This window comes from Apteryx rowi, unplaced genomic scaffold (genome assembly GCF_003343035.1).
Source record: "Apteryx rowi isolate R43461 unplaced genomic scaffold, aptRow1 scaffold_327, whole genome shotgun sequence".
Lineage (NCBI taxonomy): Eukaryota > Metazoa > Chordata > Aves > Apterygiformes > Apterygidae > Apteryx > Apteryx rowi.
The window spans coordinates 432890-458826 of NW_020449719.1; the positions used below are offsets into that span (position 1 = coordinate 432890).

At 38.9% G+C, this 25937-nt stretch overlaps 2 protein-coding genes and 1 long non-coding RNA gene across 8 annotated transcripts in view; 2 read left to right on the forward strand and 1 right to left on the reverse strand.

Moving 5' to 3' along the window:
- Positions 1-11598, forward strand: part of LOC112968858 (arylsulfatase D-like) — a 19386-nt gene extending 7788 nt beyond the window's left edge. For 4 of the 5 annotated variants that reach the window (XM_026071526.1, XM_026071528.1, XM_026071529.1 and 1 more), the window contains exons 2-10: positions 623-772; positions 1829-1950; positions 3142-3264; positions 4717-5140; positions 6071-6207; positions 6418-6552; positions 7505-7667; positions 9173-9294; positions 9797-11598. In XM_026071526.1, the coding sequence (XP_025927311.1) occupies positions 623-772; positions 1829-1950; positions 3142-3264; positions 4717-5140; positions 6071-6207; positions 6418-6552; positions 7505-7667; positions 9173-9294; positions 9797-10164 (1744 nt within the window). In that variant the 3' untranslated portion in view covers positions 10165-11598. Of the gene's footprint in view, positions 1-622; positions 1569-1828; positions 1951-3141; positions 3265-4716; positions 5141-6070; positions 6208-6417; positions 6553-7504; positions 7668-9172; positions 9295-9796 lie in introns of those variants that run through there. The other variant, XM_026071530.1, reaches the window with a different exon arrangement.
- The window catches only part of LOC112968861, a 27687-nt gene extending 11185 nt beyond the window's left edge, over positions 1-16502 (reverse strand). Inside the window, exon 1 of the long non-coding RNA XR_003254477.1 lies at positions 16430-16502. This is a non-coding gene — a long non-coding RNA (uncharacterized LOC112968861). The remainder of the gene's footprint in view (positions 1-16429) is intronic.
- The window catches only part of LOC112968857 (arylsulfatase D-like), a 26472-nt gene continuing 12262 nt past the window's right edge, over positions 11728-25937 (forward strand). The window contains exons 1-9 of one of the 2 annotated variants that reach the window (XM_026071525.1): positions 11728-12853; positions 13042-13150; positions 15897-15966; positions 17015-17155; positions 18163-18284; positions 19196-19318; positions 20859-21282; positions 22363-22499; positions 24364-24498. In XM_026071525.1, coding sequence (XP_025927310.1) covers positions 15914-15966; positions 17015-17155; positions 18163-18284; positions 19196-19318; positions 20859-21282; positions 22363-22499; positions 24364-24498 — 1135 coding nt within the window. In that variant the 5' untranslated portion in view covers positions 11728-12853; positions 13042-13150; positions 15897-15913. Of the gene's footprint in view, positions 12854-13041; positions 13151-15896; positions 15967-16829; positions 16910-17014; positions 17156-18162; positions 18285-19195; positions 19319-20858; positions 21283-22362; positions 22500-24363; positions 24499-25937 lie in introns of those variants that run through there. The other variant, XM_026071524.1, reaches the window with a different exon arrangement.

Below are 25937 nucleotides of genomic sequence, written 5' to 3' on the forward strand. Positions count from 1 at the left end.
CTCCAGGGTCTGGGGTTCCTGAGGGCTGGCCTGAGCAGGAAAGACTGAAGCAAAGAAGGCATTCAGTAACTCTGCCTTCTCTGTATCCTTCGTCAGAGATAGTTTCAAGTATTCTTCAGTTGAGGGGCAGGGGGGTTAACTTTTTCCAGTTCAGTTCCAAAGGTAGGTTAAATTTCTTTATTCATTGGAGACAAAATATTCAGAAATTGCCAAAATGACTTTGGAATGTAACCCCAGTTTTCATAGAATTTATGAATCATAGAAGTACTGTTTTTTCTCAGCTCTTCAGAGTTTTCTGATAAATTTTAAAATGTATGCAACTCATTCAAGATGAAAATTCCTAGGCCAGATGACTAAGATGATAGTCTTCCCTTATGTCCTTGCTCCTTGAGCTGTGGAAAGGCTACTGCAGCCTCTCTGACTAGAGTCATCTAGTTGGAGCAGATGGAAGAAAGGGAACCAGTAAAACTCTACCCTCCCACTTCCTACTGAAAGCGTGGCTGGGAAATGAAGTTTCCCACTACTCTGTGTTTCAATGCTTCAGATTTCCTGCCAGTGGCTTCCATCTCTCTCCAACTTCTTACAAGTCATATATGTAAAAACTTACTTTGTTGTATTTCAGGAGATACCTCGTAACAGCATTGACTTCGTGTTTATTCTGGAACACATTTGGCATGAGTGCAGCTATGGACTCTAAACCCAATATACTTCTGTTTGTGGCTGATGATCTTGGCATTGGAGATATAGGTTGCTATGGGAACAATACCATAAGGTAAAAGATCTCTTGGTACAATATATTTAACATTATAATACATCTATCCTGGGTAATTAAACCTAGTTATAAAATAAGAAACATTCTTAATCTCTTAATCAAAGACCCTGGTATTAAGGTTACTGTTTTCTCTCCTCATGCATGAATTTCTTCATTCTTTTTTTGTATACAGTCTAGCCTTACACTATCCACCCAGTGCTTTTCCAGAATCCCTAATCCACTTGCTCATTGCCTCCTCCGGTACACTCCAATCCAGACTCCTGTGGGCTGACCCACATGAGTCATTACATGATGATGTTCCTTCAAAACTAATGATTACATTCCTTCAAAACTAAAAAGGCAAAGATGGAGTGGATGGGCATTGGGAGCACTTCTTACGTGCCTTGATTGATGACATCTAAGAGGTGCAGTACCATTTTCTTGTGATGCTCTGGGTATTTGTCTCTAATGTGATGTCGATACAGTTGTGCAGAGCAATGGGTGTCTGGCACTCTGTTGTCCTCCGCTGTTGGTGGTGAGGACAGGTTGAGAGGCCTGTTACACTCATCATGATGTTGTAGTCCATTCTTCTGGGAGAGCTAGGGTCCCATACAAGTGTAAGTATGTAAAGGTATCACTCTATTATGAAATAAATAGCATGTGTTATCAACATGGAACAAAAAAGTCTTGGTTCCAAGAGCTCTAGATGCCCAGGAAGATTCTCTGGCTAAATGAACTCTGAAATTCAGGGTGCAGATGGGCTGCTGAAAGTGACCTGCTGGAAGTATTGGAATAGAGGAGTACCATCCTTTTCTAGGTAAGTCTTTCCGTTTCAGTTTTATTTTCAAACTGAACAGTGGCAACAATTTCTAAGTTTCTTTTCAGAGTTGCCAAAATGCACTCTATGGCTGTGTCCCAAGAATGGATTCTCCAGTGGCTACAGCCCACCAGTCCTAGAGAATGTACAGAGAAGGAACTCTTTTTGAGGAACTGTTCAAAATCTCTAGTTTTTCTTGACAATCTGTTAAAATAAGTTTGATATTACCTTGCTTCTAATAACATGAAACTGTTGTTTAGGACCCCGAACATTGACCGTCTGGCTAGAGAAGGAGTGAAACTTACTCAGCACATTGCYGCAGCTCCGCTCTGCACTCCGAGCAGAGCAGCTTTTCTCACTGGCAGATACCCCATCAGATCAGGTTGGACCTGTTCTATTTCCTTGGCTTGCGATAGAAAATACTTTGCTGGTGGCTCAAACTTTAGGTAAATGACTTCTGAATGGGAACCACTGCCTCATCAGCTGACAGACCTTTAACCTTACTTTATAGGATGTGGGAGATGTGTATGATACAAATAGATTAGTATGGAGAAATGCCAACAACATAAAGTAATATCTCTCACTTCCTTATTGCAACACAGCATGGTGCTAACTGTTGGAACTCCTCTTGGCAGTGATGGTTAGAGGTGAGGGGCTGAAATAAGGGTCCCAAGAGAAAAGGGCAAGTTCAATGTCACCGTAGTGCAGAAAGTCACAAAACTCCACTGAAAATGAAACATGGGATCCATTCCACACCTATTCAGGCACCTTTTGGAGAACTTTATACATATCCTTCTCTCGCTAGGAGCTATATAGGAAACTTATATGCTTACTTGAGGAGAACTAAGTGCAAAATCAGTGTATATGTTGGGTGAACTGTGTCTCATCTAAACATGTCACTGCTGTAGTCATTACATTTCTGGCATGAGTCATGCTGATTTAATGTTGACTGCAACTTCCCTTTGACTTCCACAATTACAGCTTATACAGAGAAGACAGTCTACCCTTGTGGCTACACCAAAAGTTTGAGGTTTACACCTGCAGAGTAGGAATTCTATTTCAAATTCTTAGCAACAATTAAATCAAGCCTTTTTGTAAGACTTTAAAGATACATGGTGAGGAAATTTATTTTAAGCATATAACCCTTATTACTCTGAGCACATCATAGATTTTAACATATTTATATTCAATACATCATTATGAGATAGGGAAATGCAACTGTTATCTCTCATTTTAGATGAAGAACAGGGAGACTGAATTATCGCAGTTGTTCAGAAAGGCAGAAAATAAAACTTGCTATATACTGTCACCACTGATTTATTCCCAATTTGATGGTAAAACTGGTGTCAAACAGTATTTGTTTTAAAGTATAACTCCTGACTACCTGAAGTACTTATATACAGTATTGATAATGTGATGTGACTGCCTACAAGACATGCTTGGCTTTACTTCTTATGAGGAGCTCCATTAGCTTCAGGTGAAGCATCTGACTCAGAGGCTGACAAGAACAGCCCAGCCTCTGCACGCACAGAGGGAAAGGCATGCACAGAATGACCTGGATTGTTTTTGTCAGGGATGGCCTCCAGCAATCGGTACCGAGCGCTGCAGTGGAACGCAGGGTCAGGAGGGCTCCCTGCAAATGAAACAACCTTTGCCAGGCTGCTACAGAAACAAGGTTATACCACTGGACTGATAGGTAAGTGAAAATGTTTTATCGTGCGTTTGAAGAATGACCTAGTTGTATGAAGGAGATCTGGGGATTGTATTCACCCCAAATGGTCCATTACTCAAAGATATGAATCCTCCAAAAGGTGGAGGGGAGAAAATACTCATATATGCAGGAAGACTAAAAATCCTACAGTTTAAAGAGTTTATAACAGTATTAATGCAGGTACAGGGCACCTGAAACAGGAGAGATTAAAAACTGACTCATGGTTGCAATGAATGAGCATTTATTTTGCTTGGCCTAAAACTTTTTAAAGGTTGGTCCACTGAGAGAGTTTTATTTTCTTGGTACAAGCAAGAAAGTTTGTACCCACAGAGCAGAGGTTTGAGCTGATAAAGCAGGAGTATCTCACAGGTGAGGTTGTGAGTCCCCAAGGAGGCATAGCCTTGTGGCAGTTTCCTCAGATGGAGCCAAGCTTCAAAAGTGTCAAGAAAGCACCACTCCAGTGCATCCTTCTGTCTGTAACSTGGATCAGACCTCAAGATCTTCAAGATCCATCATTCCTCTGTCAATTATCTTTAAAATCTACTAGCAAAGTGTCTTTCTTCCCTTCTGTTCAGCTTTCATTAGTGTTCAAGTGATAGAGGCTTCTGCAAAGAACCCCTTCATGTAAATTGGCTAAGTAGAGTCAACACTGGCTCCCTTAAAACCAGTGTTTGGGCCAGATGTGCCAAATCCATTGCCATCTCCAGTGTTAGGAAACAGACATGGCTGTGTTGAATCAATAGCTAATTAAGTGAAGTCTTCCTGACTGAGCCTATAATTATGTGGAGATTACCTACCGCAACAAACCTTGGGGTCCTCTGATCCAGCAGGTTTTCCAAGCAGACGACAGCTTTTGTCTGCTCGCTCTATTTGGTGGACAAGGCAGGGGTAGAGTGAAAGGCTGGTTTATACCTTTTTGTCTCTTTCATATGGAGTAGAGACATGCTTGGGAAATCATCTTCCTGAGTCTGGCGATTAAGATATTTGTTAATATCGGCCAAAAGTTCATTGAATCTTCCAGTAAGTTTGTAACATTATGTTAATTATTATTAATGAAATTGCTAGTCAAGCACTGGGAAGTTAGAAAGGGACTGTATTAAAGCAGTCTGCAAATTAAGAGTGCTTTCAGTCCTTTAACTGAAGGCCAATGAAACCCCATCATTATGTGATCCTCGTCACTTCAGTAGCTGAGCATCTTGCGAATTTCTCCGTTTATTGCATGGCGATTGGGGAATCATACATTATGCTATGACATTCACCTGATCAGGCATTGAATTTAACGAGCATCCTTGTGCACTGGGGGAATGCTTTGATACCCTTTATTCAAAAAGGGAGTGACTTACCTATTTCCTAAACAGTTGCTCACGGTGTTACCTTGGCTCCTTTTGAGTTGTCTACATTAATGTTCTAATTTCTTTCATGCTTTAAAACCTTCAGGGAAGTGGCATCAAGGTGTAAACTGTGAATCCTTCAATGATCACTGCCACCATCCTCTAAACCATGGGTTTGACTACTTCTATGGCATGCCTTTCACGCTTCTAAGCAACTGTCAAGAAAACAAACCTCCAGAGCTGGATGCAGCCCTTCAAGCTAAGCTTTGGCTTTACAGTCAGATAATTGCCCTTGCTGTGTTCACTCTCACTGCTGGAAAACTGACTGGTTTGGTTTCCATCTGTTGGAAGATAATTGCCTGTTTTACTTTGGTGGGCTGCATTTTCTTCATTTCTTGGTACTCCAGTTATGGCTTTGTGCAGTATTGGAACTGTATCCTGATGAGGAATCACGATATCACTGAGCAGCCGATGAGGCTGGAAAGGACTGCTTCTCTCATGCTGAAGGAGGCAGTGTCATTTATCGAAAGGTAACTGATTGGCTGTAGTTTTCTTTAAAGGGAGCAGGGTGTTCTGGACTCTTGCAATAGAGTGTTTTCTCCAGAAACCAGAGCTGTGTCTTGATAACTACTTTGAAACTCGTACCAAAGTTCTCTATTTAGAAACCCAATTCGCTTACACTTCAGTTGCAACTGTCTTGAATCTAAACTTACAGCAAATGAGATGGATTTTAACCAAGTGATACATGATTAGGAAACTACTTCAACTCACTATATGCTGTAATCTGTAAATAATACATTTGTTCCAAGATTAACCAGCTAAATTATACATTTCATTCTACAAGCTTCATTTGTGCTGTTTCTCATAAACCCTATAAAACACCTAGATAGGACGCTGCACATTACACAATTATTCCTGCTAAAAATCTAAAAAACACTTGAAGTTCATTTTCATGGCATTCAAACATTTGAGAAGAAAGCTGAGTTAAGATGGTCCGTATTCTAGCCTCAGGTTCCTCTTCTGCCTGCACAGCCTTGGGTAATTATTTCTGCATATCAGTTGTCTTTCTCTAAAACAGAAAAGTAATTATTCTTTTCTTCAAGACTGTGAAAACAAATATACTGAAAACTGTAAGTGACCCCCTTAGAAAAGCTGTATAAATATTAAATATGAGATTGCATCTAGTTGCATTTAATTAAAAAGGCATCAGAGTTGGGCATCTAATTCATTTAAGCACTCTGTACATGCTATGCCTGTCTACACATTAGAACTTTAAAATAATCAGTCTGACTGAACATGTTCTTTCTTTCCTATGTTTTATGCAATAAGAAAACTGCTAACCACAACCAGTGGAGATATGTTGGATGTGGGTACAGTCTAGACCCAATGTGTGTGTCTATGCACGAATGAATATAATTTTTTTTTTAAATATTCCAAGTGTACAACTTTTTTTCTTAAAGAAACAGGCACAGACCATTCCTTCTTTTCATTTCCTTTCTACATGTTCATACCCCACTTTTCACCACGGCAAAATTTCTGAGGAAGAGCAGACATGGTTTATATGGAGACAACGTAGAAGAAATGGACTGGATGGTGGGTACGTATTTGTCATGAAAGATTTGTTTCAGACAAATACCTGTGTATTTTAAAGCAGGAAAAGTAATAAAGCCAAGGTATCTGAAGAAGTCTAAACTATTAAAAACTTCTCCTAGTGCATGGCAAAAGATTATGTTTTGAAACATTATAAATATCTTGATCTTTTTATTTGCTTAATAGGAATCTTGCTGTCTCATTTCTTAAATTTAAGGCAAAATTMTGGATTCTCTGGACAAAGAAGGTTTGAAAAATAATACATTCACATACTTTGCCTCTGACCATGGAGGACAGTTGGAGGCTCAGGATGGATCTGCCCAGCTAGGTGGCTGGAATGGTATCTATAAAGGTAGGAAATACAGTATGACTTTATGTGAAGGTTAGAAACAGATATATAATGAATTTGCCTTGCTCAAGCTGTCAAGGATAGAATGAGTTGCATTGTTTTCTAGATGAAATATAGGTGTCATGCAGAGATGCTTTAATCTTTAAGTCACCTTTTCTTTCAGTAAGATGCAAGCATTATTACTCATCTCCATGATAAAGGTGTTTTATAGTTTGATACCTGTAAGACATTTGTTTTTCTCAAATGAAAGCCACAGAAGAAAGTGCAAGTTTCTGGCATTTATTTAGTTGATATATTTTTTTTCTCTTCTCTCCACAATAGGACTTCTTCCTGATTTGCTTGTTTCTTTTTCTCATTATATTCCAGAAATCTTACCTGCCCAGCTAATCAATATGGAGTAGAGTAAGAAGGGCACATTGTGCTGTGACTTGCAACAACAATTTAGTCCCTGTATGTTTTCATACTCTACCCAAAATCAGTGATTGCCTTAAAATTCAAATGCCATTTACATTGGCCTTGGTGGTCAAAGAGGACCTTACCCTTTACTTCCTGCATCTCCCTTCCACTGTGACACATGTTTCAGCCTGGTATGTAGTGCAGTGGCTTTTTCATGCCAAAAGAATATGTCTCTATTGCATGTCCTCCCACCCACCCTGACAGCCCTGCCTGGTCAGACCACCTCATCCTATGACCTGACATGAAGTTGTGACAAGATGCGCTTGGGGAGGATTCAGGATTCAGACCTATTATCACTGGTGAACCATCCATTTCTTGCACAGCTTCTGATGTTTTCATTTGCCTAAATCAGGCTTCCTCCAATTTAATACCCGCTTGAACTACACCCCAGAGCACAGTGGAAATCAAAGACTTGGAATTTTGGCTTCCACAAGGTAGATGCTATGCACTGCTGAGTGAAGGAGGTTGTACTGCTATATATTGGTTTATTTTACTGCAGGTGGAAAAGGTATGGGAGGCTGGGAAGGAGGAATCCGTGTGCCAGGAATATTTAGATGGCCAGGAGTGTTACCTGCAGGCATAGTTATCGATGAACCTACAAGCCTTATGGACATTTATCCCACTGTAGTTCATCTGGCTGGAGGAATATTACCCCAGGACAGGTATGGAGACAAGAAAGCACACTTACTCTGTCATCTATTGTGATGTCAATGACTGTTGTTTTGTGTGTGCTTTTATGATGAGGTAGGTATTATAACAGTGGGTTTTGCTGACCTGTTGCAATGATGTACTACAACACACAATAGGGAGATACAGTAGGCTATAGAGTTCATAGGTGCAGGAAAGATTCTGAAATCTCAAAGTGTGTAAATGTATTTGCTGAGTGCTTGAACTAAAAAGAGCAGGCTACTGACCACTGGACACCATAAAGGTCCCTGACTGCAGAAAATCCCTGTGGTAGGTATAGTGATGAGGGAGTGAACAGAAATGCAGATAGGAAATTCAGTTGTTCTTTTCTGTTAACTTTTTTTCTTCTCACCACCCTTCCCAATCCAGTCTAATGGAGGAAAAAGTACATGCCATGAGTGATTGAAGGGCTAGTTACAATGTCTTGAAAAGACAACATTTTTGACTTTATCATTTTATTGTCATTTCTAGTGCTGTGAAATGAGGAACCATTGCCTCTTGTAGGCCTTCAAAATACGTGTGCGATTCATTTAAAGAAAAGCTGAAGAAAGATAATCTCTTTTGGTTTTGTTTAATTTTTTTTTTCAACAGGAAGAAAAAAGCAAACTTGGTGATTTCAGCCTTAAGCATTTCAGCCTTTAATATTTAATCACCATTTGTAGTGGAGAAGAAGAGATGGCCAGATGAGTATGTCACTCAGTGTATATGTAGGTCATGTGGGTCAAACATGCTGACCTCTTTCCAGGACACCTGAACCCCCATCTCCAGCTGCATCTTCCAGGCTGTGATTATTCTAACTATCTCTAGATGAAACTGTTTCAGGTTTTTACTTGTTTAATATTYGTTGTAGTTGAGACTGAAACCTTCACACTGAGACTAACAAAAAGTGAGATGTTTTCATGGAAGAGTGTGACAGGATAGCTAACTACCCCCAGGTCACTGAGTTTCTTAGTAAACTTATCATCCTCGGATGATCCCACAAATATTCCTCAGCCTCAAGCCTAATGTCTCTAAGATTTTAAAATATTGAGTGAACTCTGACAGATATGCCCACAGGTGCTTACATGACCAGGGCAGTTGTTGAATTATGGACACTTCCAAATTCCTCCTAAAGTCATTAAACCCATCCTTGTTCAAGAGGTTTCATGAAGCTCCTTTGAAAATTTCTGTATGTAAACAATTTTGAGATCAGTAATGATTTCCTGAATAAAAGATTTTTTTCCCTGTAAATCAGACTCTAAATACAGATTGTTTACATATTGCTAAATGGAATGAGTTGACACTACTGTTTCTCAAAAAATAGCATTTTACCTTGGGATTTAAAATATTAGCTTGACATGCTGATGGCTGCTCTAAATGTATGGCCAAATTACTATGTAAGCTCTAGCACTGGTGCAGCCAATGCAAGGACAGTGATAAGTATGCAGCTCTTTCTGTCAGGTTTGCCCCTGTTTGAATACCGCTCTCCCCATCACGTTAGAGTAATTGATGGACGGAACTTGGTGCCTTTACTGCGAGGAAGAGTTCAACAGTCAGAGCACGAGTTCCTGTTTCACTACTGTGGGTCCTACTTGCATGCAGTGCGGTGGCACCAAAAGGACAGTGAGTATAAAAGTTTGTTTCATGCTAACTGCAAAACATAACAAGCATTTCCTCCTCTTGATAGCCATCCTCCTAGCTGATAGATTTCTTGTTTGATGGATGGTTATCAATACTGATCTCTGATATTCTTGAAATTATTATGCATGATATATCAGTGACTGTGGCCAGCTGGAGGTGTCTCACAGCACAGAAATATTTATACATAATATACAAGAAATGGATTATAGGAGGTGCAGTGAGAACACAGGCTGTCTAGTATTATAGTAGATGGGTTAGATGGGTTTTGTTGTTTTCTTCATATTTCTAGTGTTTGCCTTCTTCAAAATCAGTACTGAGTGTAGAGAATCTGATTTCTGATGAGCGTGGGTGAGGGAAGTAATGAGGAGAGGAGGTGTCCTTAGTAAACAGCTGTATTGCTGTTGCTTGAAGACACTTTCCATTTTCCTCTTCTTCCTCCTCTTTCTTGTCTTCTACTTGTGCCATAACATTTCTTTCCTGCCAGGTGGAGCCATCTGGAAGGCTCATTATGTGACCCCAGTCTTCCGTCCACCCGGGGCTGGAGCTTGTTATGGAAAAGGAATTTGCCCATGCTTTGGGGAAGGTGTGACACATCACGACCCTCCATTGCTGTTTGATCTCTCACGAGACCCTTCTGAAGCCAAACCTCTAACAGGTAACACTGAGCCCCTCTTTGACATTGTAATAAAGAAGATTGGAAGAGCCATTGAAGAGCATCGCAGGACACTGACTCCAGTCCCGGAGCAGCTCTCCTTTTACAACATTATGTGGAAGCCGTGGCTGCAGCCGTGCTGTGGGACATTCCCTTTCTGTTGGTGTGATAAGGAAGGTGACAGCACACACAGTTTGTGAGATGAATGCCTACTAATATGTTCTGTGACTCTGAGTCCTCTGCTAACAAAGCTTTCAGAAGAGAATCATGTTGGGGCCCAATAAAATATTTTTTGTCTTGGAAGCAAAGTAGATGAAAATAAAGAACAGGAATGTTGAACAGAGACTTTTTCCCTTTCATTTTTCACAACTAGGCAAAAGTCTAAGAAAATTCCTGTCTTGTGTGGAAAAGGGCCTGAAAAGAGACCGGTTTTTCAGATTTGCATCTAAGAGACAACTGTAGAGGTATATTCCTAAACTCTGTCTAATTTATGCCCACTCAAGGAAGACAACTGGAAAACTCTGCAGAGAGTCTAGTGTCTGGTGCTGAGCAGGCAGCCAGTAAGAAATATTAGACTTCTGTAGAACTCTGGATGGTTGCATATGTGCCCCCACAGTCATGGTCATACTCTAGCCAAACATAGTAGTTTCAGTCATTATTGCTTCCTCTCCTTCTTTCTCTGTCTCTGCAAAAATACTGTTAAATTCTGTTGGTCTTCTAATATAAAAATATTGCTGTATAAAGTACACTTAAACACCTGAGACAGAGTGAATCTGATTTAGTGAAGGATATACTTCAAGTTGTAAAGAACTTTTGGAACAAGTCTGTGGCTTTAACTGAGTAACAATAACATGTCACAGATAGTATAAAATACAAAATGTTGAAGTCCAAAATAACTCCACAACAGTTACAACAAGGAAGTAAATGTTTTGCTCCTCCTATTGTATACTAGTTTGGTGGATACAAATTTACTGAATAAAAGATGCCAATAAAAATGTTTTGGATAAATAACTTACACTGTTTCAAAGTCAGTTCCAGAAAAATAAGGTCCACTTGAGAGAGTCATTGGAATTAATGCTTAAAAATATTTAGTAGCAGGATACTTAATTTTAAACTGTTTACAAGCCACCACTCGGATAAAGGAATCTTGACAATATTRGTCCCCAAAATCAGTGGTGTAACCTTAGCCAGATTTTTCTAAGGAGATGTTTGACTTTCTGTTTACATTGAAATTCACAGTGAAGTTACAGGGATTTTAGTGCCTTGATCTGTATGTACTAAGGACTGTTTTCTGCAGAAGGTAGATGAAGTCAGAGGTTTTTATAAGCATGCTGGTAAAACATTGCAGAGAAATTGGGGTTTGGAGAAAGTAAATGGAAACTGATTATTGATATTGATAGCTTCCCCTCCACCCCCTGGGAGTGCTCCTGCAAACATTTTACTTGCTCTGCTAGTTCAGAAGTTCCCTCAGAAACCGTCTTACATGTAAGAAGGAATATCTGAATGACAATATTTGCTTTTAGAAGTCAGACATGTGAGAACAGCCAGATAGACAATGGCAGCATAAAGCACGCCATGATTCAAAATTAAGTGTTTGCTGGCAGGGAATTCATCTGTAGGCAGTAGTGAAAAAACAATAGTTTCCTGTGGTTAGGCACAGTCAAAAACAGGTTATTTTAAGAGAAGGAAATACTGCAGGGCTCAAAATGCAGAGAAAAAAATAATTTCCTTTCTGCTTTGTTATCACAAAGCTGTAACTCTAATACAAGATTTTGGTTGAAAGTTTAGTTCTACTGAAGACAATAACTAATCATAGCTGTTACCTCTGTATTGGGTGACTAACATAGTGGTGAGTAACAGGATGCAAAGTCCATACTAGCAGAATGCCCCCTCCACTTCCAGATCCTTAGTTTTGTTATCAGGGAAAAACATAAGGGGTTTTTTTTTTTTTTTAAGGCAGTCCAGCAACAGCATGGGCACATCTTCAGCAGTGATCACATGGTGAGAATGATGGAAACAGTGTAGAAAAGCTAAAAGACTTTAGTTATAATTTGTACTGAAGACAGATATAGATTAATACTTACAGTATTAGCAACTTTTAAAGAATCACCTTTCCCAAGGCATGATGTAATTTTCAAGAAACTATCTTTGCACGGGAAACATCACAAATATGTTATGTAATCATACCAAATAAGTATTATAATCAAATAGGCATTGGTAAAAGTAGCCAATTTTGACAATTTGTCTCGTATAAAAATAACCAAATGTGAGCAAAGTGATCAACCAAGCCAAATGTAAACCATGTGAGCAAAGTGATCAACAAATCGAACTGCCTTCAACTATACTTTTCTTCCAGCACTTTTATACAAATCTCATAGTTTCAGCTGCTACACCTTTCTGTCACACTGACTTCTACTGACTTCTCTCAAATACAGTGTTAAATTCAGCATTCATGGTATTAATATTCAAGGTATTCAGGGGCCTGAAATGTCAACAAATGAATAGACATTATTATTTATAGGCATACATTATTTATAGCATCTCTTTCGTGGCACTGAAAGAGCAGTGATGGGGTTTATGCAAGTGTGCATAGAATTAACTGCACAGGGAATGTAGGAATGGCAGCAGCCATGTTGTGCCAGGATTTCGAGAATACTTTGCACTCGGTCAGCCAGGAGTTCATGTAAAACTTTAACGGCAGTTCCAGTTTGCTTGCTGTTGCTGGCGGGGATCCCAGTCAATCGCTGTGTGAAGACTGGGGGAAGGGACGGTAAGGGGAAAAACATCAAGTCAGTCTCACTTCCTCCCAGTGATCTTAGCGGATCCGTGCTGCTAAGCAAACCAAGGAGTGAGAGGAATTTCGGTGCAAGAAGATTAATCGAGACAAGGGTTTGTTTTCCATGTTGTTAAAAAGGAGTTGACCTCTATTAGTCTTGATGACTGTTCACTGTGTCTTGCTGGCTTAGAGAGGGAATTACAGTCTGATGTTTTCTTGGATTTCTGTAAGTAACTGTGTTGATTTCTAGAGGCAGGTGTTTGTTAGCTTTAAAAAAATTTTTTTTTGTTTCATTTAACAGATAAGGGAACTGAACAAGCTCTAGGGCCCAGGACTGTGTTTGCCATGCTCTCATAGTGATGTCAGTGAGAGCTTTACTTTTAGAACGAATCAGCGCCTAAAAGAAAAAGGTGAATATGCACATTTAAATGGATTTTTTTTTTTTTACAAGCTTGGTATTTCTTCTAGCCTTTCAGTAAGAGTAGTGTTCCTAAAATGGTTTGCAGTAAATCAGAGAGCACTAATTTTCAGCATGCCACAACCAAAGGTATTAAGACCCAAATATCTTTTAGGACCACTGCAACTCCCTGATTCTAAGTTCACAGCTTTCCTTCGGGGCTGTACAAAGTCTCTATCTAAATAACAATGTAAATGCTGGCACTGGTGGCTGTGCCACTGGAACCTATTAAGAGAAAGCAGCAGATAACAGAGCTGCTATACCAGCTTGGAAAACTTATGGACACCTTTAGGAAACCTAGGGATTTCTTAGATGCTCAGATCTGTCTGGCACTTTTGCTCTATTACAGCTTATAGGGGCTGTAACAATCCTCAGTTACTCAACCTAGACTGAGAACATTTTCATTGCAACAGCTTGGGCTTACGCATGTACCCCCGCAATCCTTTTAAACACAAAGCTGCCTGCCAGCTGCTGGGAAGGCAGAGCCCTGCTGGCTTTGTTAAAGCACCGCAGAGAAGTTTTGTTACAGAAGAAGGCCAGAGCCATTGCTGCCGCTTCCTCCTCCCAGGTTAATGCCTTTGTGTACTCGCCTTACCGTTACCTCAGCACCTCATGGGGCCATTAGTTCCTTGGTGCTTCAGTGGGAACTGCTGCTAGGCTGTGATTCAGAGGCACCAGTATCGTACAAATAAGTGATAATAACTCCTAGCAGTGAGTCCTTTGCTTCACATGAATACAGCCTTTTTTTGGAATCATGACACTAGGCCTGTGGCATCTGCATTGGCAACAAGATCCTTCTTCAAACATAGGCAATACTTTTGGTGAGAGGGGGSTCTCTGCTTCCCCATTAACCTCTGAGTCGGCCAGTGAGCAGGGAGGATAGAGTCTCAGTACTATCTTTCAGGAACCGGCCCATAAAGAGGGGGAAGCGCCATAAACCATATGGAAAATGCTACATCTAACAGAGATTAAGCACATAAGAAGCAGGGCTACAGACAAGAAGTATAATTTTTTAAGGCATATCATTTTGGCCACAGCCAGATGGGCACCTAGATGTTATTTGTAAAAATCATCAGTGGACTTGGATCTGACCACTTTTACACTATTTTCCTAGTAAGAATAGCATCATTTACAGTTTTCTTATGCTATGGCTCATTCTTTGAAATTCATAGGGCAGGATTATGTCCTGCTCTGTCCAGTTTATCATTTTGCAGCCATACAAAGCAACTGTAGCATTCTTATATACCATTAAAGGCAGGAAAAGAAATTCTCTCAGAAAATGCTGCTTTTTCCCATTTGAGAATGTACTGATTTGAGGGGGGAAAAAAAAAAGAACAAGTCTTTCATTAGTCAAGATGGAACTTTTTAGGAACTTTTATTTTGTGTTTAGAAGTGACTTTTTGTTTACAAATGTGCCTTCTGCAATTACAAAAATAAAAAATCAAAATGGAAGCAAACCATCTTTTTTTTGTTGAAAGTAACTATGCTTATTAGCTTCAAACTTTTCCTTAATGGAACTAAGAACATCTTTGTTCTTTTGCTGGTTTGAAATGGAAAGAAGTGTGGGAAAGTAAGAATTTCCCATGGATTGGATATTTAAAATTCTGATCTCTTTCCACATGGAAGAAAATAAAAAGTACCTCTGATTTACTTTGCAGCATTAAGATAAGCCTGTGCCAGTCCCTGTAGAACCAATTTATCATGTGTTTCTGCATGACTTTCACATCTTCAGTGCAACATTTTCTGCAGATGCCTTAGTCTAAGAGTGCATTTCCAAAACCATTCTTTGTCCAAACAGATTAGTTATACTGGTTATTTCAACAAGCATAGGAAATTACTTCCACTTATAAAATTTGACTTCCCAGACAAAAAATGTTTAGGAACTAAAAGGCTAGGCTTTTAAAGTCCAGCCTGAGTTCAGAGAGTTGGCAGGTAGTAACACTGGCCTGTTAAACTTGTAAATGGCATTAGGCTTAGAAGTTCTTCAGGGGCAACAATCATACTGGTATTTAAGTTGCTGGACAGTGATTAGTAACATTTAGACTGAAGTACCTCCTTGAACATACTAGATCTTTTCCAAACCTAAAAGACAATCCTTTCCCTAACAGTACACTGTAAAGATTAGTTTCCAGGCTGGCTTTTCTTTGAGGAGTGCTTTATAGTTTCTAAGCTCACAGTAAGGATTACATTCTCCCCCTGGAACTTAAAAGATAATTTGAGGTAAACCAGAGTTTGAGAAATTAGTTTTACTTATCATTGCCTACTGTTTGCAGCTTAATGGAAACCTTCCTTTCAGTGATCACCAACGGTTCTGTGTGTGGGTTTAATAATTGCCATCTTTAACATTTGTTTAAAACCTTGGGCATTTAGTCTTCTTGCTGAACACTCACAACTCCCCCGAAGCTAAAGGCAGCTGAGAACAGTCAGGATGCTGTGCGACTGAGCCCTATCTGTCTGACCTTCCTTGTCCTCAGAAGTGCTCTTTCCTATCTGTAGTCACAGTTCAGCAGGGCTCTGCAAGCATTCAGGAGTTCAGGGATTGCCTAATCAAGCCCTAGTGATTCAGTCCATCTCCACAATTACCAGCCACAGGCACTGGCCATATGATTGTGGTAATGCGAGGTAGTTAATGACTAACTTCACAGACAAGATCACCAGAGCTGCTTGGCTCTGATTTTTTTTTCTCCCTTTTTCACCAGAATTTGTGTAACCAGCTATGCACCTGTTACACACAAAAGGAAGCCAAGAAGTTTACCAGGGAAAACAATGGTAAGAAAAGACATTCACTGAGGGTCTTTCCTGGTTTTATGAAGTGTTGTGTGTAAGAAAATGTGAACTGATTTCTCTTTTTTAAAAGCTTATTGAGAATCTAAGAGCAGCTAATAGAGATTTATAACTGATGGTCTTTGAACTACCCTATTTTTATAAGACATGGAGGTTCAGGAGTATTTATAATATATAATACAACAGACTTAATATGCATTCATCACTTTGTGGTATCTGTTAAACTATGTAATGCGTTCAAGGAAGTACTTTAATATGAATTACTAATCACTGTCCAGAAACAGTTATAAAATACCGTTATGTTTATTCCCGCTGAAGAACTTCTAAGTCTAAAAAAAATTATAAATTTGAAAGTGCAGTGTTTCTACCTGCCAAATCTATGAGCTCAGTCTGGACTTTAAAAGCCTATCTACCAGTCAGTAGATATATTCTAGAATATACTTTTTACCTCAGGTGAAGGTCTTTAAGCTGTCTCTTGCAAACACCTTGAGCAGCTCAGCTGTGTGCTGAAATATTCTCAGGTTCTTCTAGGAAGATTCCCACGGTTAAGCCCATTGCTGCAACCTTGATTTTGCAGATGGCCCCATGGCTGAAGCCTGGATTTCCAGATGCTGTGTTTAGCGCTGGGTGCAGCAGTCAAGCCATTAACATCATAACCAGTGTGCAGCCAAACCAGTCGTGCTGACTCAAGGAGCCTTAGAAGTGTGTTGCATGACACACAACAGCTTGTCTCAGGGGTACTGCAGTAGACTTGCAAGTATCCAAGCACTCATTCTGTCAGAAACATCTGCTGAGATCGATGCAAATCTCAATAAAGAAATGCACACAAGAAGTTATTTCCTGTGTAAATGAAAAAAATTTTACTGATTTTTAGAAAACTCAGGAACTCTTCTATGTATTCAGGAGCTCCATCTGCCGACAGTATTTGGTAGCTCTTTCCATCTTTGTTGAGTCCTCATAACACTAATAGTTTAAAATGTTAGAAAGCTTACAAATACTTCTTGTAATATTACTTTTTTACTTTTAATTTCAGGAGCTGCCTAAACATTTGGATATTTTTATGCTTTTTTCCAAGAACCTTTGTATCAAATGCTTCAAAACCCAATATTTTACTGATATTGGCTGATGATCTGGGTATTGGAGATGTAGGTTGCTATGGCAATGATACAATAAGGTAAGGATGTATGCAACAAAAGAAATGATCCCTTCCTGGTGAATTTTAGTGTAAAAAATGCTGATGACACTTAGTACTAGAAAATCTATTATAATTAATGCCATTACAACACCAGACATACATATTTTGAATTTAACAGATTAATTTATTGAGACACATTTCTTTTCAAAGCATGTAAAAAATAAATGTTCTACAGTAGTTGCTAGTGGAATAATAATTGCACAAGCATGCTTGAGTGACTTTCTTAGACTTCTAATTTTCATTTTATAAAGTCAGAACTTTGTAAACGTACACGTGAACTATATTATTCTGGCATGTATACTTTGTAAGTTACACCAGCTCAAGGGCTGAAATATCAAATCTTAACCTCAGTCCTTAATATCCAACAACAACTCTAGCAGGCAAGTGATGGAATGACAGCTCAGTCTGTATCATACATATATCCCTAGTGCAGTTATCAATCTTTATATAAATAAATTTCAATAAACACCGTGTTTGTGTGCATGCACATGTTGAGGTTGCAAAGAGAATTATAAATATTTGTTCTCAGTCATTCAAGGTACAGTAAGTTTTAGTTTTATTTCTTAAACTTTAAAAATAACAGTCTTTTTGCCACAGAGTAAATGATAATGAAATGACTTTTTTGGAATGCAAAATATCCTCTACTTACTCTAACCTACCATCGTCTTGCAAATTGTGTTGTCCTGTATTCATTACTGCAGTCTTTTATCACTCTGCTGCACGAGCATTTGATATGGGATGGACCTGAATTACCTTTTCTTTCTTTGTAGTTAGTAACAAAAACTTTGTCCATGGAAAATTCAYTTTTAAGAAAAATCAAGGTGTCTTCAAAAATATGTAACATAAAGCTTTCCTAGCTGAGTTGTAGGTAAAAAGAGAGATTTGTAAATTTGGTGGTGATGTCCTTAATAAAACTAGGAACAATGAGTGCGATACTAAGAACACCTATATAATACATTTTCTCAGAGACATGATTTTCTTTTTAGGACCCCTAACATTGACAGCCTGGCAAAGGAAGGAGTGAAGCTTACTCAGCACGTTGCTGCAGCTGCTGTCTGTACACCGAGCAGAGCAGCCTTCCTCACAGGCAGATACCCCATCAGATCAGGTGGGACTCTCTCTACTGGTTCACTGCAGTTTGTCTGGCTATTATTGCTATTAAAAATACCCTTAGATAAACTTTTTAAAAATTAGTTAATCTGAGGTTTTCGGGCCTCAGAGAGAAGGGCAAAAACAAAGATGACTAGATTTATTGGTTGATTTCTATGAGAAAATCCCCACATTAAATATCTTTAATGTAGCTATATAACAACACAGAGATAGATGACTCTACCTGAAGGTAGAAACATGAAGAAGGTAATTGTACAAGCACAGTATATGCCGTGGTATTAAGATTATATTAAGCAAAGAAAAGCATAATATTCTAAATATCCTGACAAACACAGTGAAATCTGTTAGACTGTGGAACAGCTGTCAACAAGGAATTTTTAAAACAGATTTACTCCAGCCATTCAAAACCACGATAGAAAACTTCAGCCAGTTTCTATGTCAGTAATCATCAGTGTAGCTCCTCTGGTATGATCCTGACTTGCTAAGGAGTTAGATTTATGGAGAATGTAATCTTGAACTGTAAGTTTAGGAAGTACATACAGCTGGCTCTGTAACCTTGCTATTCTATATAAAACTTCTCATGCTTTTTACAACATATTTTGACAGAACTTTGGTTTTAAGGACAAGCTTACCTAAGGCAGCTATTCAGTTGTCTAAACCTAGGCATCTTAGTGCTATTTTAGACACCCTAGAATATGTGAGATATCTGCATTGGCTAGCAGATACAACACAAGACTTAGAGGAGACATCCTCCTGAGTGCCAATCAGAATAACCTAGGGCATATAAAATGGCTTATAAAAAAGTACTAGGCTTAGGGAACTGAATCCCATGCTTACATTCATTAGAAAGAATAATTTGAACAGAAATAAAACAGCCTGAATTATTTAAATGCTGTTACTCCTCTCTAGGGATGGCATCCAGCACTGAAAGGCGTATTCTTTTTTGGAATGGGTGTTCTGGTGGGCTCCCGCCGAATGAAACCACTTTTGCCAGAATACTGCACCAGCAAGGTTATTCGACAGCACTTGTAGGTATGAGACATAGCAATTTGCCACCTTTTCATTGCTTGTTATTCAGATGAGGCTGTTTCCATAAATATTTTTCTTTGCCAAAATGTCTAGGATCAGCTAACTAGAGTTTCCTGTCTGCACAACTTTCAAAAACAGCAAGGTTTTTAGAATCCCACGCACAACCCCCAATGTCTTGGCAGCATATGTGATAAATCCAAAATGAAGACATATGGAATACATAGATATATACCGCAAACAGATATAAATGCAATGGAAAAAAATATTTCTTCAGTACAGACTGCTTCAGGAAAAAAACACAGAGATATTAACTGATCTGTTAAAGCAGAAAAATGTCTGCCAGTTGGTAGTCAGACACTACAGTGGTCTTAATTGTATCTGATAGCTGGATTTTCTGTACTTAGGCATCCTGCTTATTATCACAGTTAAGACTCTAGAAGGACCTTCATTATCCGCAAAATGCAACTCAGCTAGGTGAGATAAAAAAGTTGAAAAAGTCCCATTTACTTCAGTGCATTTGGGATCAGATCCCATGCTCAAGAAAGAAAATTGTACTAACTCTTTGCTAGTTTTGCCTGAATAGCAATTAAAGAATGTGTCCTTCAAGCACCTCTCATTTTTAAACTATGTTGTCAAAGGTGTTAGTTGCTTAATTATAATTACTGTGAATTTCACCCCTCTGCTGGGGTCCCCCACATTGAGGTGCAATTTAGTTCTTAAATTGGKGATTGAAGTGAGCCAGTACATGTTGGTGATGTACTGGCTTCACAAAAGCCTGTGCAAAGGGGAGAACTTGCCCTAGGTCACTGCAGTCTGGTTTAGCTGATGCTATAAAACACATCCATATACATGAGCACAGATTTGGTTAGCAGTCCTCAGAAGTTATTTGTCTGGCTAATAGCCCCTAAGCCCATGGTTATAGACTGTCCTTCAGTGTTAGGATAATTACACTGTTCTGTAATATGAATTCATTAAGGTTCATTATCAGTATATGACATGATCACTCCAGTTGTACTGCATAATTAGAATGGCCTATTTTTGCTACTTATTTTAAGATAAATATAAACACATAAAGCCAATGTGTACACCTTCTTGCTGAAATTTCTTCCTGAATGTGAAGGTCACATTGAACTGGTGTGTAAATTAGCTAATATTTTTGTGCTTAGCTGCTTCTTTTGGCACATAGGATTCCCCTGCACTCTCCCTTCCTCTCCCCTACCATTAATGGAAGGTTAGGTCATCATATTAAAATAAAAAGCACCAAATATCACAGCCATATTTGTTCTCATTCAGCAAGGCCTCCAAGCTGGGCCATTTACTCTACATGGAATTTTTTAAATTGAGATAGATGAGGAAAACCAGCTGTTGAAGTCAGATTAATGCCAGCATGTGTGATTGCTACCTGAGAGCCTGCTCCTTTTCCACACCTGCTCCTTCTGCGGCTGGGCCATAACTGAGGAGCACCACCAACCTGTTACAAATACAGGCAGAAGCACCCAGGAGTAATGCCTTTGGATCTAATATCTTTGTTTTACATTTTCAGGGAAGTGGCATCTGGGTGTGAACTGCAAATCCCGCTATGACCACTGCCACCATCCTTTAAATCATGGCTTTGATTATTTTTATGGCATGCCTTCYACCCTTTTGAATGAGTGTCAAGGCACAGATGAGCCTGAACTGGCCAAGTCTTTGCAAGATACCTATTGGCTATACACACAGATAATCATCCTTGCAGTGCTTACACTTCTGATTGGAAAACTTACCAACTTATTTTCAGTAAAATGGAAAATAATCATATGTCTGGCCATCTATGGTTTCCTGTATTTCATTTCCTGGTTCTCCAGCTATGGATTCACCAAGTACTGGAACTGTATCCTGATGAGAAACCATGATATCACTGAACAACCAATGAAGCTAGACAAAATCACTTCTAATATGCTTAAGGAGGCAGTTTCATTCATTGAAAGGTAACCGACAAAAATCATATTACTTTTTCATGATTTTTTTTTAATGATATTATTGCTGTGTCATACAGCACTAGGTTGGCAGGCGGCATGCTGAACTAGCCACTCCTCATGCTGGCCAGCATCAATTTGCTGTTTTTGCATGTCCCTGTAATTGTCAGCATCCAACTGCTGTGTTTTGTCTTACACACAGTTTGTCAGCTCCTCAGGAAAGGGACGATGATTTTGTTCTCTTCAGGACTTTTTTACATAATACAAAGGGGTCCTGGCCAAGGACTGGGCCTTCTGGCAGTAGGCATGCAAAAATGATCTTGGCTTGATGGATGGACTGTCATATGAAGTGTTGCAGGTTAATATTTTACAAACAGGAGAGTGATACTGAGTTTTGTTTTGTCTTGCCTTTTTTCCAAAGATGTCCTTCCTTTACACAAACGTTGATAACCTCAACTAGAACTAAATTAAGCATTTAATTCTCAGTTCTGTCATGTGTCAAATCTGGGCATTTCTCTGATTAGGATTATACCATTTCTGTAAGACTTTATTTCTTATGTGAAATTGGAGATTGGAGAAAAATCTCTTTTCTGTGAAACTCTGAATATAGATAATTTCAGATGTCTTAGGATATCCTGCCTGGCTTCTAGCTGCCAACCTTGAAGGAATATGGTTCCCTTGTAGGTCCAGTGTCATATCTGCCAATGCCATGAGGATGTCTGAGACACTCAGTGACACCCATCTTTAGGTTTAAGCAAATGAATCCTGTTCTCCTTGTCTCTGACAGAGTATCAGCTTTTTGGCTAAGAACTTCCAGATTTATTTATTTAACATTCCACACATGTCTAATTGAGAACCAGAAAAAAAGCCCATTACTATTTTGGTCTCAACAGAGAACCTAAATCTTTAAGATGAGTTTTAATCCCTTCTGTCTCCCAAAACCTCAAAAATGCAAAGATGGTGGAATCTGAAATTTTTATTTTAGATACTAATCACAATTATGTCACTGCTACATTTTGAGGGGGTTTTTTATATTTTGTTTTGAGTAACAGTTTGCAGAGAAATGACTACTGTTATTTTCTTTGATTTCAGAAACAAGCATAGACCGTTTCTTCTCTTTGTTTCCCTTCTACATGTTCACACTCCTCTCATTACCACAGAGAAATTTTTGGGAAGAAGCAGACATGGCCTATATGGAGATAATGTTGAGGAGATGGACTGGATGGTGGGTGAGTGGTCTTCTTCAGTAAAATCCTTCCTTTATTTGAATGTGGAAAAGAAATTACAGAGGTGGTTACAGAAGTCCCTATTTATATATGACAAAACCCAGTGAACTTGCCTTGGATATACAGCCAGCTCCAAAGATGGACATTCCATTACCACTCTTCTTTTTTCTTAAGATGAAAGTGCAACCTATTCTTATGAGGGTTGTTCTCTCTTTCTCTTCTTCAATTAACACAGTTCTGTGCTGCACTTTGATAAATTCAGAACAGTGATAAATGCAGTCATATAATCCAGTATGTGCTTTATCATGTTATTTATCAATATGTCTGACATTTCCCCAGCTCCCTTTTGTTAAAAAAAATTACCAGCATCTAGTTTCAAAAGTTGTAGCTGGTGCTGCTGATGACTTTACATTAGACAGTCGTCGGTTTGTGTATTTGTTCCTTTTTATCAAAGAATAATCCTGAGAGCAGAAAACAGAACTGCGGACTCCTCCCTCCTAGCCAAAAGCCCAAACTAAAAAGCTGTGGAATTTCACTTAATAAGTTAATTAAGTTTAAAAACTTATTTGCACTTAGAGCCTGGATTTAGACCTGAGCCTTAATTTGTAGTTCCTTTCTGCTTCAGCAGGAGGGAGGGAGATAGCTATTGTTTGCATTTACAAATAGTAAATGAATGACCTACAGCCTAAGTAGTCACCTCCTGTCCCGACCAAGATTTTGAAGTTCCCTGAACTACTTCTTCCTCCAATAACCCTGTTTAAAAAATTGTATTTTGTGAGCAGCCCAATTGCTTGTGATGGACAGCCTGAGAACCCCTGTAAGATCTAGCCCTACTAGAGGACTCTGGTACTCGTCTTCCTAACTTTTGGGCACTGATCAACTTTAGGCACAAGCTGCTCAGAACTGGGTAGCAAAAGTGCAAGGGCATAAGGAATGTATAGGCTAAACAGGATAGAAGCTATTGAGGACAGAAGTTTCTAGGGTCAGACAGCTAGATTTGGGGGTCAAATTTGGAACCAGGATGCATAGATTAAATTCAAATTCTTTTCTGGGCAGGTATCTATTTTTAGGTAAGGGCACTAAGTAACTTGACCAAGAACACACAGGAAGCCTGTAGAGCAGAACAGATTAGGCATATGACCTGCTCACTAGTTCATGCTTTTTCCTTGCATACTTCAGCTTTTGCTGTTTCTTCTGTAGCTACAGAAGCTGTTCCTGGTGAAGATACTTTCATGCACTGGGTGGTGATGAAGAACAATCATGGATAAATCATACTCTGTATAAACTTTTGTTGCTAGTGGTACCAAAAACATTATGAAGTCGGGTTTGAATTGCATTCTGTGGAGTTTTTACCACTGACAGCAGGAGAAGTTTTTGGTTGATAGTATGCAGCCTGACCTAAGTCCCTGTTTAGTACATGGTGAGAACAGAGACAGAGCAGTTTTCTACAATTAAGAATCTAGACAGCACTATTATTCGTAATTTAAGCACTTTTGAGATGCTTGGGACTACACAATGGAGACAGTCCTCAGATCCGAGAATTTGTAGCGTACAGATGACAGTGTATGCCAAGCAGCTTGAATAAAGAATCATTAATTCAATTTATTTTCTAGTTGTTTTTAATTTCTGTTTTCCTTGTTGTAGACTCCACAACCAAGTTTGGGTCACCTTCAGCTGCTTTCCATTGGGCCCTTATTCCCACAATGCATGATTTTTCTCTGTATAGACGCTCATAACAGAAAAATAGAAAAGGACCTTTTGTCTATATTTTCTCATTCAAGTCAATGGAAAGACTCTGCCTTCAATGTATTTTGACTCAAGACCTAAAAAATCAGGGCATAATTACAATGTTTTACTGTGTCTTCAGGAAGGCTTCTGGATGTTATCGACAAAAAAGGCTTGAAGAATACCACATTCATTTATTTTGCATCTGATCATGGAGGATCCTTGGAGGCTCACAGTGGAAATGCCCAGCTAGGTGGATGGAACGGTATCTATAAAGGTAAGACTTTCTCTTAAAAATAAAATGATATAAAATATATCCAGATAGACTATATTCACAAAACTATATGCTGGCATAACAATCTTGTAGGGCTAGACCAACTTCAGGACATCAGCAAGTCATCCTCCAGCCCCCAGACAGGATTACCAAAGCTACTCCTGACAGCTATATTGTCTAAGCTGTTCTTATAGACCTCTAGTAATTCCCCAACTATACCAGTTTTCATTGTCTATGAATATTTTTTCCTGGTATCTAGCCTGGATTTCCTTGCTGCAGTTTAAGCAGCAAATCTTGCCCTATTCACCAATCTATGGACAACAGATTATTTCCTCCTTGCAACACCTTATTGTTTCAAGGCCATCATGTCCTTCCAGACTGTTACTTTCCCCTCTTCTTCATCTTTTTTTTAGACTCCAATGCACATGTAATCCCTTCTAGCTCAATGTTGTCTGCAAATATAGCAAGCAGGCTATTTATTCCACAACCCAAGACACTACTTGAAAATGTTGTAGTATCAGATCCAGGACACACCATTTGGAGTCTTACTTCAAACCTCCTTCTGTTTTCATAGTGGACAATTATTTATGTCAACACTGACAGTGATCATGGTCACTGATAACTATTTTCTTGATAAAGTTTGCCAGTTTCTCATCTATTGTACAGGTGTTTCATCTATACTATACTTCTATAATTGGCTTATGACAGTGTTGAAAGCTATATGAAAATGAAGATCTATGATATCTCTTGCTTCCCCTCCCTCCATATGATATGCTGCTTTAACATAGTTACAACCAATAATTATGTCTATTTGACATGATTTGGTCTTAACAGAACTGTTACTCATATGCTCATTTCCTTCTAGGTGCTTAAAAATGACACAATTATTCATAGCAGAATTTATTCAAGGAGTCTATTATCCTCTGTCTTTTTTTTCCCCCAAGATAGGCATCACAGCTTGCCTTTTTCTAGTCTGATACTTTAGCCATCCTCCACAACTTTTCAAACATAACCTTACAAATCTGCAATTCCATCAGCTAATGCTATAAATGGTCCAAATATTCATCAAGTTTAGGCCATTTGAAAATATCAACTTCATTCTATATTATATTATGTATTATTATACCATTTTACCCTTAGTCAAGGCTGACATCTTACCTAATGGCCAATAGTGTTAACTGTGTTGGTTACCTGATAACAGTTCATCTTTATATCAAAGGTTTACGCAGAAGCATGATTAAACATTTCAACTTTCTTTCCTGGCTTTGCTTCCCCACTGAATAGTAACTAGCCATCTTCTTCATTCTTCCTCATGCTACTTTTCATTTCTATTTCCCAGCACTAGTTGCCTCTCATTACATGATTTTGGCCTTTTTGCCCCCACAAACAGTCTCCTAGGAGATCTTACCTGTTAGTTCTTTAGCTTTGTTGAAGTCTGCTTT